Source organism: Podospora pseudocomata, chromosome 3, assembly GCF_035222375.1.
Source record: "Podospora pseudocomata strain CBS 415.72m chromosome 3, whole genome shotgun sequence".
Lineage (NCBI taxonomy): Eukaryota > Fungi > Ascomycota > Sordariomycetes > Sordariales > Podosporaceae > Podospora > Podospora pseudocomata.
Genome location: NC_085887.1, coordinates 2,640,023 through 2,654,316, shown reverse-complemented (window position 1 = coordinate 2,654,316; position 14,294 = coordinate 2,640,023). Strand labels below are relative to the sequence as shown.

General features: G+C 53.6%; 6 protein-coding genes across 6 annotated transcripts; 3 read left to right on the top strand and 3 right to left on the bottom strand.

Annotated features, from left to right (window-relative positions):
• Positions 1-59: 59 nt before the first annotated feature.
• On the bottom strand, positions 60-1,024 carry QC762_307504 (uncharacterized protein). Its single transcript, XM_062889044.1, has 2 exons — positions 546-1,024; positions 60-485 (listed from the first exon to the last, which is right to left on the bottom strand). The coding sequence occupies exons 1-2, from the start codon at positions 852-854 to the stop codon at positions 78-80; spliced, it is 717 nt and encodes a 238-aa protein (XP_062744985.1). The 5' UTR covers positions 855-1,024; the 3' UTR covers positions 60-77.
• On the top strand, positions 622-4,101 carry PXA2 (ATP-binding cassette long-chain fatty acid transporter pxa2). Its single transcript, XM_062889041.1, has 3 exons — positions 622-2,241; positions 2,293-2,966; positions 3,026-4,101. The coding sequence occupies exons 1-3, from the start codon at positions 1,495-1,497 to the stop codon at positions 3,750-3,752; spliced, it is 2,148 nt and encodes a 715-aa protein (XP_062744984.1). The 5' UTR covers positions 622-1,494; the 3' UTR covers positions 3,753-4,101.
• Positions 4,091-6,942, bottom strand: QC762_307480 (uncharacterized protein). Its single transcript, XM_062889040.1, has 3 exons — positions 5,958-6,942; positions 5,695-5,894; positions 4,091-5,642 (listed from the first exon to the last, which is right to left on the bottom strand). The coding sequence occupies exons 1-3, from the start codon at positions 6,128-6,130 to the stop codon at positions 4,294-4,296; spliced, it is 1,722 nt and encodes a 573-aa protein (XP_062744983.1). The 5' UTR covers positions 6,131-6,942; the 3' UTR covers positions 4,091-4,293.
• A 101-nt stretch (positions 6,943-7,043) lies between these two features.
• ARP3 (Actin-related protein 3) lies at positions 7,044-8,974 on the top strand. The gene is made up of 5 exons (XM_062889039.1): positions 7,044-7,273; positions 7,372-7,394; positions 7,462-7,733; positions 7,792-8,712; positions 8,771-8,974. The coding sequence occupies exons 1-5, from the start codon at positions 7,239-7,241 to the stop codon at positions 8,834-8,836; spliced, it is 1,317 nt and encodes a 438-aa protein (XP_062744982.1). The 5' UTR covers positions 7,044-7,238; the 3' UTR covers positions 8,837-8,974.
• Positions 8,975-9,603: 629 nt separating this feature from the next.
• Positions 9,604-11,809, top strand: ADH1_2 (alcohol dehydrogenase). Its single transcript, XM_062889038.1, has 3 exons — positions 9,604-10,602; positions 10,668-10,779; positions 10,852-11,809. Exons 1-3 carry the CDS (start codon positions 10,542-10,544, stop codon positions 11,741-11,743), a joined length of 1,065 nt encoding a protein of 354 aa, XP_062744981.1. The 5' UTR covers positions 9,604-10,541; the 3' UTR covers positions 11,744-11,809.
• On the bottom strand, positions 10,879-14,066 carry QC762_307450 (uncharacterized protein). Its single transcript, XM_062889037.1, has 3 exons — positions 13,687-14,066; positions 12,362-13,628; positions 10,879-12,309 (listed from the first exon to the last, which is right to left on the bottom strand). Exons 1-3 carry the CDS (start codon positions 13,688-13,690, stop codon positions 11,820-11,822), a joined length of 1,761 nt encoding a protein of 586 aa, XP_062744980.1. The 5' UTR covers positions 13,691-14,066; the 3' UTR covers positions 10,879-11,819.
• Between the last annotated feature and the right edge of the window lie 228 nt (positions 14,067-14,294).

Below are 14,294 nucleotides of genomic sequence, written 5' to 3'. Positions count from 1 at the left end.
GTAGAAATTGAATTAACATTAGGGTGGGTTAACTATGTGTCTTGTTTTTACGTGTAGACAGTACTGGACACAAACAATCACTGTGTCTTTTTTGCGTCCTTGGTGAGTTGACGGTCGTTGCTGTCGATGATGAGCGACGAAAGAGCCCTGCTCACGCCTCGTGCTAGGAGCCAGCTTGTTATGGCTACCAGGATGATGTACCCTGCTGTTGGGGCTAGCGAGCGGGGGAGGAGGTTGAGGAGGAAGGGGTCGAGGATGAGGTCTGCTGCTACGGGGGGTGGGTTGGACATGAGGGTTTGGTTGGTGGTGTAGAAGTCTGCTTTGGCGAGGAGGCGGAGGAGGAGGAGGGAGGACCGAGTAGGGGGGTTGTTTAAGTCCTTGGGGGGTGATGATGATGGGGATAGGGGATTAAGGTAGGAGGTTAAGGAGGGGAGAGAGGGGATCTCGGTGAGGGGGAAGGTTTGAAGGTCGAAGGAGGTTGGTTGCTGGGGGCTTTGTTAGTGAGTGAGGGGGGATGTAAGGGGGATAAGGGGTGGGGGGATTACAGTCGCTGCCCAGCAGATTCGCACTTCGTAGCGTTGGGCGGGGGTGAGGTCGTGGAGGAGGTACCATGATTCTGTCCCGGTTGGGTGGGAGGTTGTGGGGAAGGATACCGGAATGAGGGTGCGGAGGGTGGATTGGTTGGTGGGGAGGGGGGTGAGGCGGTTGAGAGAAGTGAGGATGGTGGTGATGGTTTGGTCGCTGATTGGGAGGTCGACAGCTGGAGGAGCAATGAATATCGTCTTCTCTGTGTTTGCCGATATGGGAGAGACAAAAAGAGAGAAGGTGGTGAGAAGGAGTGTGAATGGCTTCATTTTTGGACAAGTCTCATGGTGGTGTAAGTGCTTGATGAGACGACTGCCGGGTCAGGGTTGCCGGAGAGCACGTGTTTCTTGGGAGTTGGGGTTAAACGAGGGCGGGTCCATTTTTTTTTACCCCAGTTTCTTCTTCCCCGGGTTTTGAGCCAAACCAAGAAGTGTGGAGGTTCAAACAGCCAATCATAAAGACGAAATAGAGAATCACATGCCGGTTCTTCAGCGACCACTCGCCAGCATAACCCGGACTGCCTGCCCGTTCCAGCAAGTGGGTGACGCAAGGACCGAGGAAAATGGACCCGCGCCAGCACGAGGATAGCGCCAGACCAAGAACCACAAGCAAAAGCCCGTGAACATCAGAGAGTTTCGTCTCTCGGGTTTGACCACCATTGCTAAATAATCACAAGAGTCTGTTCGAAAATACCCGACGCGGTTTGAGGATTACCTACGAGACCTACGAGTCGAGTCCGTTCCTGAGACACACTCGCGTCTTTTGTTCTCCTTCAACCAAGTCCCCCCTCCCAACGGCTGGCTTATAGAACACCCCCCTTTGATCCCCAATGACCGCCACAGCGCACTCGTGATTGTTATTCCCGACCTCCTCACCCCTGCCTTCCCACCACCGTCGCCGTCGCCCCAAATGGCGCCGACAATGTCGAAGCCGAGCGCCAATAGCGCGGCCGCCCGAGACCGAACAATTCGTGGCATCGTTAGCCAGTTGACGTCCATGTACCTCCAAAACCGCACCCGTATATCTCGCGCCGTCTACATCACACTCTTTGTCGCCCTCATAAACAGGGTGCGACATGCTATCCAGGAGCAAAAGGCTGCCTCGGTACGAGAGGCGACAAAGCGCGCCGAGAAGTCTGGTACAACATCGACTGCAGATGGAGAGGTGACAAAGAAGAAGAAGGTGGAATTGAACCGGGAGTTCTTCCGCTCGTTGCTAAGGTTGTTGAAGATTGTGGTGCCAGGATGGAGGAGCAAGGAGACGAGGCTGTTGATCAGCCACAGTTTCTTCTTGGTGATGCGGACGCTCATCAGCTTGAAGGTGGCGGCGATGGATGGTGCGATCGTCAAGGCTCTGGTGAAGGGCAACGGAAGGGAGTTCTTGATGCGCATTGTGTGGTGGATGTTGATTGCTGTACCGGCGACGTTTACCAACTCGATGTTGTCGTACCATCAAGCTGAGCTTTCGCTGCGGTACAGGACACGCTTGACGCAGTTCATCCATGACAAATACCTCTCGCAGCTGACCTTTTATGGTATTTCTGCGCTTGATGATCGGATCAAGAACCCAGATCAGCTTATTGCTGTCGATGTGGCCAAGTTCTCGAATAGTTTGGCCGAGCTGTACAGCAACTTGGCCAAGCCCCTTCTCGACATGGTATGCCCCCTATTTGCCTCCATACAAAGTAAACATGACTGACACGACTAGACAATCTACACATTCTCCCTCTCGAAATCTGTCGGCGGAGAAGGCGTCGTCTTCATGTCTCTTCTCGTCCAGCTCTCAGCGCACGTCATGCGTGCGTTGACACCCCCATTCGGGAAATACGTGGCCGACGAAGCCAGACTCGAAGGCGAGTTCCGCTTCCAGCACTCGAGATTAATAGACCACAGCGAGGAAGTCGCCCTGTACGCCGGTCACGAAGCCGAAAAGGACACCCTCGACAAGGGCTACTTCACCCTCATCAAGCACGTCAACTACATTCTCCGCCGCCGGTTCTACCACGGCTTCATGGAGGACTTTGTCATCAAGTATTTTTGGGGCGCGCTCGGGTTGCTGCTGTGCAGTGTTCCTGTCTTTGTGAAGCTCCCTGGCCAAGTGACGATGAACATGGGTGACAGGACTGAGACCTTTGTGACCAACCGTCGCATGTTGCTGTCGGCGTCGGATGCCTTCGGGCGCATCATGTTCTCCTACAGGGAAATCATGGAGTTGGCGGGTTACACCTCCCGTGTGTCGTCGCTGTTGGAAGTCATGGATGATATTCAGGCGGGGCACTTTGAGAAGAAGCTTGTGTCTAGTTCGGGCACCGAAAACAACGAGGCTGTCCTCAAGGGAAGAGGCAAGGTTGTTGAGAGCAGCAACATTGAGTTTATCGATGTGTAAGTCCCCCCCCCCCCCAAACTCCTTTTCTTTTCGTCCCCCCCACTAACCTTTTCAGACCCATCATCTCCCCCAACGGCGACGTCCTCGTCCCAGCCCTAACCTTCAAACTCACCCCGGGCGACCACCTGTTGGTCGTCGGCCCCAACGGCTGCGGCAAATCCTCCCTCTTCCGCATCCTCGGCGGGTTATGGCCCGTATACGGCGGGACAGTCCACAAACCCCCCTTCACAGACATCTTTTACATCCCCCAACGCCCTTACCTCTCCCGCGGCTCCCTTCGCCAACAAATCATCTACCCCGACGGCCTCCGCACCATGCGCTCCAAAGGCGTGACCGACTCCGATCTCTTGTCCATCCTGAAAATTCTATCTCTGGAACACCTGATCGACCTCTACCCCGAAGGCTGGGACGCGGAAGCCGAGTGGCGCGACGTCTTGTCTGGCGGGCTACAGCAGAGGGTGGCAATGGCCAGGCTGTTTTACCACCGCCCTAAATATGCCATTTTGGATGAGTGTACCAGCTCAGTGACGCTCGACACGGAAAAGGTCATGTACGACAATGCCAAGGCGCTGGGGATCACGCTCATGACGGTGAGTCATCGGAGGAGCTTGTGGAAGTACCACACGCACATTTTGCAGTTTGACGGGCAGGGGCACTTTGTCTTTACGAGGCTGGATGCGGACAAAAGAATGAAGCTGGAGGATGAGAAGGAGGATTTGGAGGTGCTGCTGAGGCAGGTGCCCGAGTTGGAGAAGAGGGTGAGGGAGTTGAGTGAGCTTTAGTGGGACGGTGGTAATGATTTTTTTTAATAAAAAATTTGGAAAGCAAAGGTGTGTATTATCATGAGATGGAAATGCAAACAGAGCATAGGTAGACATGGTTGTAGCAGGGTGTGTCGTTATTTCGGCTTATTCTTTTTCTCGATAATCTCAAGAGATGGAAGGGGCATACCTGGTCTAAATAAGATAGGGGATCAAGATGTGTTCTTTATGTATCTGTTGTACTAGTATGAGCCGTGGTTGTTCGTTGGCTTGCAGGTATCTAACGATGGCGAGTTATGTAGGGAGTACTGAATGAATGTCATCACGGAGTATCACCTGCACAATCCAAAATTGAAAGAGCTTGGATATCCTTTTATTTTAAAAGCCTCCTGTCTACAAGACTCTCTGGATATGACCGCCCTTGCAATGACAGTCTAGCTACCGTATCCCATCCATCGCCATGATTTATCTATGCTATGCCTTTCCAACGGGAATGCAAAATAGGTACCCTCTTCCATCTCGACAACAGCTTCTTGCGTTCATGCAAACGAAAACTCCCCAGTCAGTCATACCTCATCCTCCTCGCACCCTGCGCCACCCCATGAGCTTTACTCAGCCGTGACATCGTACATGTTGGTTGTTGGTCTGTCGCCGCCATCGCCGACAAGGCAAATGAGTCGGTATTGTGCGCGAAATAAAAGGAAATTCCCGACAGGTCCTTCTTGACAGCCATGACCCCAATCGCTCCAGCCGAGGGCTGGTTCCGCACTCCAGGATGCCCCATAAAGTCGTTGACAATGAAGGACTCCATCAGGGCAGACTCATCCAGCTCTTCGATATCTTGGCCACTAGGTCCGCGCCGGGTACAGTGAAACAGACGCTCAGCACACTTGGCAGAGGCAATGCATGTGGCCATGTGTTCGCCTGTCCCGCTGGTGACAGCAGCTACCGAGGTCGCCATTTCGTCTTCGGGGTCCTCCGGCACAACAGCGGTACCAATGCCGACGAGGGCAGCAGGCCCAATTCGGCCGCGATGCTTCATTCCAATACCCCCAGAAGAAGATCCTGCTGCAATGTGACCCCTGTTATCAATGGCGATGGCGCCGACCGTGTCTGTTACGAAATCCTCATCGCCGCTACCGAGTTCTCGGCTACGTTTGGTGCCAGCAAGAATTGGCAGAGGCTGTTTCTCCTCTTCTTTTTTCTCTCCGTCGTCAGAGATATCGCCTCTATCGCTCTCCGCAGTGCTTACCGAACCGTCGTGTGCCGAAGCGGCCGGGGATGGTGCTTTGTTCGTCCCTGTGAGCGGCGTGAGGAAGGCGGCGGCATCATCACTCACGCTTTTCCGTACTTTGGGCCGCTTTTGAGATGGCCTCGAGCGTCCTTGAAAGGCGGCACTGACGTAGCTCAAAGGATTTGGGGTTCGCAGGGTGTACGATGAGGACCTGGACGAGCTGCTAGGAGTTGACCGCGCAGTGGTAACCGCAGTGCCTGCCGGTGATCCATTCTCTCCCAAGGGCGTGCCGGGGATATGAGGGGAGTCAGGTTGACCTTCATTCCAAGTTCCCGTCAAGATTGCATTAGTGTGATCTCGCCCCGACGACTGCCCAGCAGGGTCGGCGGCCTGTTCGTAGTCTCCAGCGCTGGACTTTTCAGCAGTCCTGCCAGAAAAATGATTCGAGGGGTGCAGTTTGGCTTCTGCACGTTTTAAGTCCTCGTTCCAGCGGAGATATCTGTCCTTGGCATTCTTCGAAACCAGTTGCTCGTTGGGGACTTGGGGCATGCCATGTTCTATCCCGAACTCTCTGGCACCCTCTCCAACAAGGATGTTTGGTGGAACTCGGCGGAGTGACAGAGGACGACTGCTTGCGTCAAGAATCAGCTTGGCTAGAGATATAGGATTTCGCACTCCTATTGTCGAGTTAGTTCAAGTCTCCGTGGTAGCTATGTGAGCACATCATACCAGGAACGGCACCGCAGGCACCGCTTCTTCCCAAGTGGTCTACCACAGTCGCATCACACTCGACAATGCCGTCCATGGTCAAGTTGCTGCCGAAGCCAGCATTGGTGATTTCCCTGTCCTCGAGGTATTTTATAGCAGCTTCCACGGCTTGGGTAGCAGAAGCACCAGCTCTCAGAAAGCTCATGCCCAGCTTGGCCGCTCTATGCTCGACAATCAGTATATCTGCTATGTGAGAGCATAGACCGAGGACGAACAGGGCTTACTCGCTACATGCACTGAGATGCACATGTTCATTGGCAACGCTGTGGTAACCGGCACCAGCATGGATAAAGATCGCAGCAACCGGCTGGGGCTGTTTCCTCCTCCAGACCCGGTCGGCAGCCCCATCTCCAGAGGATATTGGTGAGAGTTCGGGGCTACTTGAGCTGCGTTGCATCGTCGCGAGACGTAAAGGCCCCCCCCCCTTATACCACGGGTTCTGCGAGATATGGCGACCCGATAGGGCGTGTTGATTGTCGTAGGATTTAGGACCGGCGTGCGAGCAGAGGCGAGGTGGAAAGTCAAAACGGGGGGGATTGTAGTCCGGGGTAAAGAGGGCGTGTGGCGACGCTAAAGTCCTGTCATGGATACATGTGAGGGTGAGCAAGAGGCAGGACGGTGATCGTGAGCGGGCCAGGGGCGCGACGATGGATGGAGACGGGAAGGTTCAGTCTTTAGTGGGACGATAGGCAATGTACACAAACGATGCTGTATAAGGGTGCTGTGATAAATAAATTTGGTTTGGTTTGCCGGTGGTTTGAGACAAACTCAGGACAGCGGAAAGGAGGTGTTTTGAGGTGGACGGTTGATGGACGAAGAAGATGCAGTAGTTGGTGATTTCCAAGAGTAGACCAAATCACGGATTCCCGGGCGTCTTCGGATCTACGTCAGGGTGTGCAAATGGCAGGAGGAAGGTGGTTTCCTGGGGTGGTGGTTGCTTCTTGGGTTATGTGGACGGTGAGAGCTTCATGGCGCTTGCCAAATGTTTACTGCGGAGCTTTTTGGATTTGGAGCCGACCTGACGGATGTTGGGGACTGCAACCACAACGAATCATGATTGATTGACATTGAGACGAGGATCCTTTAAGATGACCTCTGAAAGCCATGCCATGAAAACAAGACTCAGGAACTTGGACCTGCCATCTTCTAACAATATCTTGAAGCTCTTGGCTAGACATTCGAGACCCTTACCCAGAAGGTGAGAGTGACACTGGAGTTAAATGTTGAGGGGAAAGAGAGCCAGAGAGGTTTTGTCACAAGAGCTTCTGTTGACCGCCATAGTCTGGCGGGGCTCTCTCTTGGCGCACAGCCGCAGAGCCACCGCAACATGGATGGAGCTCGCTGCTGGCGAGACGTAATCTTGGACCTCCAACCTCCACTGGGCGCCGACTGCCTGCCACCTTCGACGTCCGGCTCACGATCCCCCAATTCCCATTCCCGTTCCGCAAAGCAACACTTGATTCTTCAACACACGAGCTGCATTCGGCCGCAACCCCATCGCAAACATGGCAAACCAAACGCCGGCCGTTGTCATGGACAAGTACGTCGCAGCCCCTTAAATCAAGCCCCGCTCTTCCCAGTCCAGGTAGCAGCCAGCTCCCAGCTTGAAGGTCATCGTCACTAACATCATGCGCGCAGCGGCACTGGCTTCTCCAAGTTAGGTTCGTAGCTTCGGGTATCGACCGGTAACATCCTTTTCGTAAACAACATCTGACCGGCTCTGCCCAGGTTTTGCCGGCAATGATTCCCCGTCCTTCGTTTTCCCGACCGCCATCGCGACCAAGGCCGCTGCCGGTAGCGCCGGGTCTGGCTCTGGCCGTCCGGCCGTAGCGAACAAGCCCTCTTTCCTCACCGGCGGTGCTGGTCCGACCGGCCATCTCTCGGCCAAGCGCGGCACTGAGGACCTCGATTACTTTATTGGCGACGAAGCCATCGCCGCCTCTTCTGGCCCCGGTTACGGGCTGCACTACCCAATCCGACACGGTCAAATAGAGAACTGGGTGGGTCTAGTCGCATCGGGTTGGAAGAGAAGCACAATGCTAATACGAGGATACCCAGGATCACATGGAGAGATTCTGGTCCAACTCCATCTTTAAATATTTGAGGGTCGAGCCTGAGGATCATCACTTCCTCCTCACCGAACCACCCCTGAACCCCCCCGAAAATCGTGAAAACACGGCCGAGATTTTCTTCGAGTCTTTCAACTGCGCCGGTCTATATATTGCCGTTCAGGCCGTGTTGGCTCTTGCTGCCTCCTGGACCTCATCCAAGGTCACCGACCGATCCCTGACCGGTACTGTTATTGACTCGGGTGACGGTGTCACCCACGTCATCCCCGTGGCCGAGGGCTATGTTATTGGATCATCGATCAAGTCTATTCCCATTGCTGGACGCGACATCACCTACTTTGTCCAGTCACTCCTGAGAGACCGCGGCGAGCCCGACTCGTCGCTCAAGACGGCGCAGGAGATCAAGGAGCAGTACTGCTATGTGTGCCCCGACATTGTCAAGGAGTTTGACCGCTTCGATCGTGACCGCAGTCGCTTCATGGAGCACGTTGTTGCGCACCCCGGCGGTCGCCAAGCGACTGTCGATGTTGGTTACGAGCGCTTCCTTGCTCCTGAAATCTTCTTCAACCCCGAAATCTACTCGTCCGACTTTTTGACTCCCCTTCCCGTGGTGGTGGATGGCGTCATCCAGTCATCCCCTATCGATGTGCGCCGCGGTCTCTACAAGAACATTGTGCTCTCTGGTGGTAGCACACTCTACAAGGACTTTGGTCGCAGATTACAGCGTGATATCAAGCAGTTGGTGGATGCCAGAATTCGGGCCAGCGAGGCTCGCAGCGGTGGAGCCAAGAGCGGTGGTCTTGATGTCCAAGTTATCACGCACAAGCGACAAAGGCACGGCCCCTGGTTTGGTGGCAGTTTGCTTGGTCAAACACCCGAGTTCCGGTCCTACTGCCACACCAAGGCGGAGGTATGTGTCCCTCATACTGACCATATATGTCGAGCAATGATGGCTAACCGTCTTACAGTACCAAGAATATGGCCCAAGTATTGTTCGGAGATTTGCGCTGTTGGGTGGCCCTGCAGGCTCTTAGAGTATGGTGTTTTTTTGTAGTAAAAGCAAGCGATGTTTTTGGAGAGGGCGGTTGCGTTTCTGCCGGACGGCGGCGCCCAAAAGAGATAGGAAAGACATGTTTTTTATTCATTTATTTGTTGATTTTTAGACCAAGTGACCTTGAAGTGGTGGAACCCGGCTTTCGGGATGGCCGCCAAGCCGGCGTCTCCGCCCCCCGAGCGCAACCCCCAGGCCGTTGATATGGACAGGGCAGTCTCAGCTGCTTTCCAGACTACCGAGTTCCAGGTCCGGCAATCTTTTGACGATCTGGGGGCTGTTTAGCTTCGGCTCAACCCCGCGTTTTGTCGTGATCCTTTATGCGGGGGAAGTGTCGTTTTGGGGTCTGTTGGGACGTCACGATGTTAGACATACATAACCTCGGATATAAGTGCATTTTGTGATGCTTCCTTCGCTCAAGCGGAAGCTGGGAAGGGATTTTAGATGGTGGTGGTGATGCGGGAAGTTTTGAAAAGTGACTGATTCTTATGTATCGTGTGTTTGGTCGATGTGATACTATATTATGGGAAGGTTGAATCCGGCCGGTCTAGAATTCTTGGAGGATCCGATATATCCGGCCTTGTCCGGGGCTGTCCGGCTCCGACTTTCATATCATAAGGTAGGCTCCCTCTCCGTTGATACGATTGATCGGTGGAGTCTATCCAGAACATGAGATGATTGCTGTCTTGACTGCCTGATGGACACTGAAATCCGGTACTGGACTGAATGACAACGTGATGATGATCGTGATAAGAGTTAAGAATTTGATCCGAACTATGGAGCGATGATGATGTGGTTTGTTTTGGAACGGGCCGTTTACAGTGGTGGCGTCGACTTACACGAGCAGCGGCTGTAGTTCTAGCGCCCTATCGCTTGGTTCCGGGGCAGCGGAAGGCCTTTCTTCCATGCATGACACTGCATTGTGTGGAACGTCACAACGGCCTAGGCTTGCTGCGAGGGGAAGGGGGTGTTATCATCAAGATGGACAGAACATCAGACCACCTTCTGCGTCCGTGGACTTGGATATTGACTGCCGCGATTGACGGTTCAGTTTTTGAGGGGAAAGGTTTCAATTCGACGAAATAACGGCTTTTAAGGACAAGTTGATCAACAGTTTTGGGTAGCAGAGGATTTAGACACATAAAAATTGTGGTTCCATGACGTTTGGTGCAGGCGTGATCTTCCGGGGATAAACACCAGTCAGTTTTGCTTCCTCGTAAAAACAACAACAACAACAACAACAACAACAACAGCAACAGAGCTTCCAGGCGGAGATCACTCGGTCTTTTTTTCTACGACGTGATGTTAAGAGGAGGGTAACAGTGCATTACAGCCTCACAGAAACAAGCCTTCCACTATGTCTGATTCTGGAAAGGGCCTTCCACCTCCCTGTAGTTAGCCCCGGTTTGGTAACAAAGGAAAAGATCATACGTTTTTCCCTGACAGCACTTTCCCGCCCCCTCGCAAGCAGGAAAAAAGCTTCGATGATGCAGCAGATCTCGTGTCTGGACCGCAGGTGGTCTCCTCATTTCGTGAGGGGGTGACTGGGACACAAGTGTATATAAAGGTCACACGGTTACCTCATTTTGTACATCACAGTTCAACTTTGATTTCATCAGAACCAACCTATCCCATACTCAAACGCCAACCACTATTTTCAGAGAAGAAAGAGAAAGAGTCTGTTCAAGATGACAACCTACGACATCCCAACCGAGCAATGGGCCCAAGTAGTCGAAGCCCCCGGCGGCCGTACGTTTCCCATCCCCATCCCCACCTAGGTCTTGACAACCACAACTAACATCCCGCGCCCCCAGCCGCCGTCTACAAGAAAATCCCCGTCCCCTCCCCCGGCCCAGATGAGGTCCTCATCAACGTAAAGTACTCCGGCGTCTGCCACACCGACCTCCACGCCATGAAGGGTGACTGGTATGTTCCCCCCCAGCCTTCACTCTCCCCATCCCCAAAACAAAGCTAACAAACCCTCCCCCCCCCCTCCAGGCCAATCCCCACTAAAATCCCCCTCGTCGGCGGCCATGAAGGCGCCGGCATCGTCGTGAAAAAAGGCTCCCTAGTCGCCGACGACATCAAGCTAGGCGACGCAGCAGGCATCAAATGGCTCAACGGCTCGTGCCTCTCCTGCTCCTTTTGCCAACAATCCGACGAGCCCCTCTGCCAGTCTGCCCTCTTGTCGGGGTACACGGTCGACGGGTCGTTCCAGCAGTATGCCATCGCCAAGGCTGCGCACATCGCGCGGATTCCTAAGGGTGTTGATCTTGAGGAGGTGGCTCCTGTGCTCTGCGCCGGGATTACGGTATACAAGGGATTAAAGGAATCAGGAGTGAGACCAGGCCAGTGGGTTGCTGTTGTTGGAGCGGGTGGCGGGTTGGGGAGTATGGCGGTGCAATACGCCAAGGCTATGGGAGTGCATGTTATTGGGATTGATGGCGGGAGTGAAAAGGGGGAGAGTGTCAAGAAACTGGGGGGGAGTGCCTACGTTGATTTTATGGCGTCCAAGGATTTGGTTGAGGAGGTCAAGGCTGCGACGCCGGATGGGTTGGGGCCGCATGCTGTGTTGTTGTTGGCTGTGTCGGAGAAGCCGTTCCAGCAGGCGACCGAGTATGTCAGGAGTAGGGGGGCAGTTGTTTGCATTGGGTTGCCTGCGGGGGCGTATCTCAAGGCGCCCGTGTTTGATACCGTGCTTAGGATGATTACTATCAAGGGGAGCTACGTGGGCAACAGGCAGGATACGGCCGAGGCGTTGGACTTCTTCCAGAGAGGTTTGATTAAGGTGCCGTATAAGACTGTTGGGTTGAGCCAGCTGGGCGAGGTGTACCAGATGATGGAGGAGGGCAAGATTGTGGGGAGGTATGTGGTTGATACTAGCAAGTAGACAGGGCAATGGGGAAGGGCTGGCTGTGGGTAATGATTATATGTGAGCGTTATTATGTATCCTGAAAATAAGAGAGTTAAACAGTCAAACCACCCGAGTTCAACTGCCTCGTCTCCCCAACCGCCTCAAAAGTCCCGTTATACAACCTCAGCAGCCCCTGCGCTGAGCTCTGTCCCGGAGCCATCCAAGAGACATTATGCCGCTTGCTCCCCAACCCAACAAAAACACTCTCGTCATACCCCGTCTCAACATTCAAAACATTAGGCATGAGCTGGTGGTGTAACCTCGGGGCTTTGATGGCCTTGTACATCTCCCCAACGGCACTACGTCCCTGATCAATGGCGGACATGATCCCAAAGGCAACTTGCATCGTAGAAGAGATAATCCTCGATCCGCCGGCTGCTCCTGTGGCAAAGAAAAGGGAGCCGTTGCTGGCGTGTTCGACAATAAGGGGGGTGATGGAGGACAGGGGGCGCTTGTAAGGGGCGATGAAGTTGTTGGGCGAGGGCTCGAAGCCGAAGGAGTTGGGGCGGCCGGGTTGGGAAAAGTCGTCCATTTCGTTGTTGCTGGAAGGGGGGGTTGTTAGCTTTGTTTGAGAGAGCGGAAGGGGGGGCTTACAGGATGATGCCAGTGTCGGTCATGATTTTTGCCCCAAAAAGCAGGTTGATTGTCGTAGTGGAGGTAACTGTCATGCCTGTCTCGTCAGACGCAACAAGGTGAGAGGTTCCCGAGCTTTCAACAGCGTACACCGATTGTGGGTTGTACACGTCCAGAGCCTGGGTCTGGTTATCCATGATCATCTTGCGGATTTGTTGGGCCTTCTCCTCGCTCAACATGGTCTTTTGGAACGCTGTCAACCCTCTGATGAAATCAGGGTCACCAAGTTCTTGACGTGCTCCATAAGCAAACTTCATCGCCTCGGTGAGCCTGTGGGCAGTCAAGCTCTTGTCTGTCAAGTCCTCAGGGGGGAACTGCTCCATGACCTTGAGGATGTTGAGCGTGACTGCGCCGCTGCTGGGTGCAACCGTCGTGTAAAGCTTGAAGCCGCGGTAATCAATGCTGAGGGGCTGCTTCATGCGGATGGTATACTCTCTCAAATCGTCATGCGTCATCGTCCCGTTATTCTCCTGAACAGTCTTGATAATCGAGTCGGCGATTTCTCCTTCGTAGAACGCCTCAGGTCCTTCATTGGCAATTTTCTCAAGCGTACTCGCCAACCTCTTCCTCGTAATCCTATCCCCCAATCCCAACAACGTCCCATTCGGCGCAAAATCCTGCGCCCAAACTGGATCGCTCACCAAAAAGTCATCATTGGCACTCGCAGCCTTCATGTACTTGACCAAATCCTCGCCAACCGTAAACCCCTCCCTCGCAACCTCGACAGCAGGCATCACCACCTCCTTCCACCCCAACCTCCCATACTTTTCCTGCAGATACCCCAGCCCTCTCATCTCCCCCGGTACCCCCACCGCCAACCCCCCAATCACTGAGGCGTTTCGATCATGTTTGTACATGTCTTTGTGCGCAGAAGAAGGGGCAGTCTCCCGGTAGTCGATGACCTCATGGCGGCCAAGCTCGTCGCGGACGAGCATGAAGCCGCCGCCGCCGATGCCCGAGTGGTACATTCCTATTACCCCCACGCAGAGGGTTGCTGCTACGAGGGCGTCGGCTGCCGTCCCGCCTTGGGAGATCATGTCGATGCCGATTTGGGAGCAGAGTTTGGATTCGGAGGCGACGGCCCCGCGGGTGCCATTTGGCGCGGTTGAAGGGTCAAGGTTGAGGACGCATTGTTCTTGTTCTGGGGAGTAGCGGAATGGGGCCGGAAGGCCGGATGTGAGGGTGAGGGTGCTGGCTAGGCTGAGGGCCAGGGGGAGGATGGGGATGTCTAGGTGGTGTTAGTTTTGGGGCTGAATAAGTTTGGGAAATAAAGAAAGCGGACTTACACATGGCGATGATATGGTTTGTTACCCTTATATACAACTATGCATATGTCCAAAAAGCTCGTCGTTGTTTCGTTGCAACCAACCTCTTACCAACCACGACGGCAAAATGTACAACGGAGCAAGACGCGAGTGCAAGATAAAGAACAGAAGCAGAATCCCACTTTTCCCAAGCAGAAATAGTATATTCACGAAAAAAAACGGATAAAAAACACTATCCGTTTCCGTTTCTCACCCTTCTCATCCTCAAACTTACTCCCCACTTCAAGAAAGAGGGAAGGCAGGCACCCCTTTAAGCAAGAGCAAGATAGATAAGCCTTGGTAGTGATCCCGTGTCCCACGCCGCTTACCCCAAAAGCAAAGCGGAGTTGGTTATCCATTCCACCATACTCAACCCCAACCCTGCGCTGTTATCTCCTTTCCATCCACCAATTAGCGAAAACAGTGATTGCCCAATTGTGATCGTCAACGTCATCTGACAGTTTATCTCCTTCCTTTTTCTCAGACCGACATGTGATTATTCAACGGGTTCATTCATTTGCATTTTCAGGTTTTTTTTTGGTCTGGGTATATACTCAAGTTGGTTTTAGCCACTAAAAAGATGTTATTTG

Bases quoted from the DNA above. Each gene is read 5' to 3' on its own strand.
- QC762_307480 (XM_062889040.1), bottom strand. From the start codon at position 6,130: ATGCAACGCAGCTCAAGTAGCCCCGAACTCTCACCAATATCCTCTGGA. The intron at 5,895-5,957 runs GTAAGCCCTGTT...TGTCGAGCATAG, and splicing joins CATCTCAGTGCATGTAGCGA to AGCGGCCAAGCTGGGCATGA. The intron at 5,643-5,694 runs GTATGATGTGCT...ACTCGACAATAG, and splicing joins TGCCTGCGGTGCCGTTCCTG to GAGTGCGAAATCCTATATCT.
- QC762_307450 (XM_062889037.1), bottom strand. The intron at 12,310-12,361 runs GTAAGCCCCCCC...CCCCCCTTCCAG, and splicing joins ACCGACACTGGCATCATCCT to CAACAACGAAATGGACGACT.
- ARP3 (XM_062889039.1), top strand. From the start codon at position 7,239: ATGGCAAACCAAACGCCGGCCGTTGTCATGGACAA. The intron at 7,274-7,371 runs GTACGTCGCAGC...TCATGCGCGCAG, and splicing joins CCGGCCGTTGTCATGGACAA to CGGCACTGGCTTCTCCAAGT. The intron at 8,713-8,770 runs GTATGTGTCCCT...ACCGTCTTACAG, and splicing joins ACTGCCACACCAAGGCGGAG to TACCAAGAATATGGCCCAAG.
- QC762_307504 (XM_062889044.1), bottom strand. From the start codon at position 854: ATGAAGCCATTCACACTCCTTCTCACCACCTTCTCTCTTTTTGTCTCT. The intron at 486-545 runs GTAATCCCCCCA...CAAAGCCCCCAG, and splicing joins GAATCTGCTGGGCAGCGACT to CAACCAACCTCCTTCGACCT.
- PXA2 (XM_062889041.1), top strand. From the start codon at position 1,495: ATGGCGCCGACAATGTCGAAGCCGAGCGCCAATAGCGCGGCCGCCCGA. The intron at 2,242-2,292 runs GTATGCCCCCTA...TGACACGACTAG, and splicing joins CCAAGCCCCTTCTCGACATG to ACAATCTACACATTCTCCCT. The intron at 2,967-3,025 runs GTAAGTCCCCCC...TAACCTTTTCAG, and splicing joins AACATTGAGTTTATCGATGT to ACCCATCATCTCCCCCAACG.
- ADH1_2 (XM_062889038.1), top strand. From the start codon at position 10,542: ATGACAACCTACGACATCCCAACCGAGCAATGGGCCCAAGTAGTCGAA. The intron at 10,603-10,667 runs GTACGTTTCCCA...CCGCGCCCCCAG, and splicing joins AGTCGAAGCCCCCGGCGGCC to CCGCCGTCTACAAGAAAATC. The intron at 10,780-10,851 runs GTATGTTCCCCC...CCCCCCCTCCAG, and splicing joins CACGCCATGAAGGGTGACTG to GCCAATCCCCACTAAAATCC.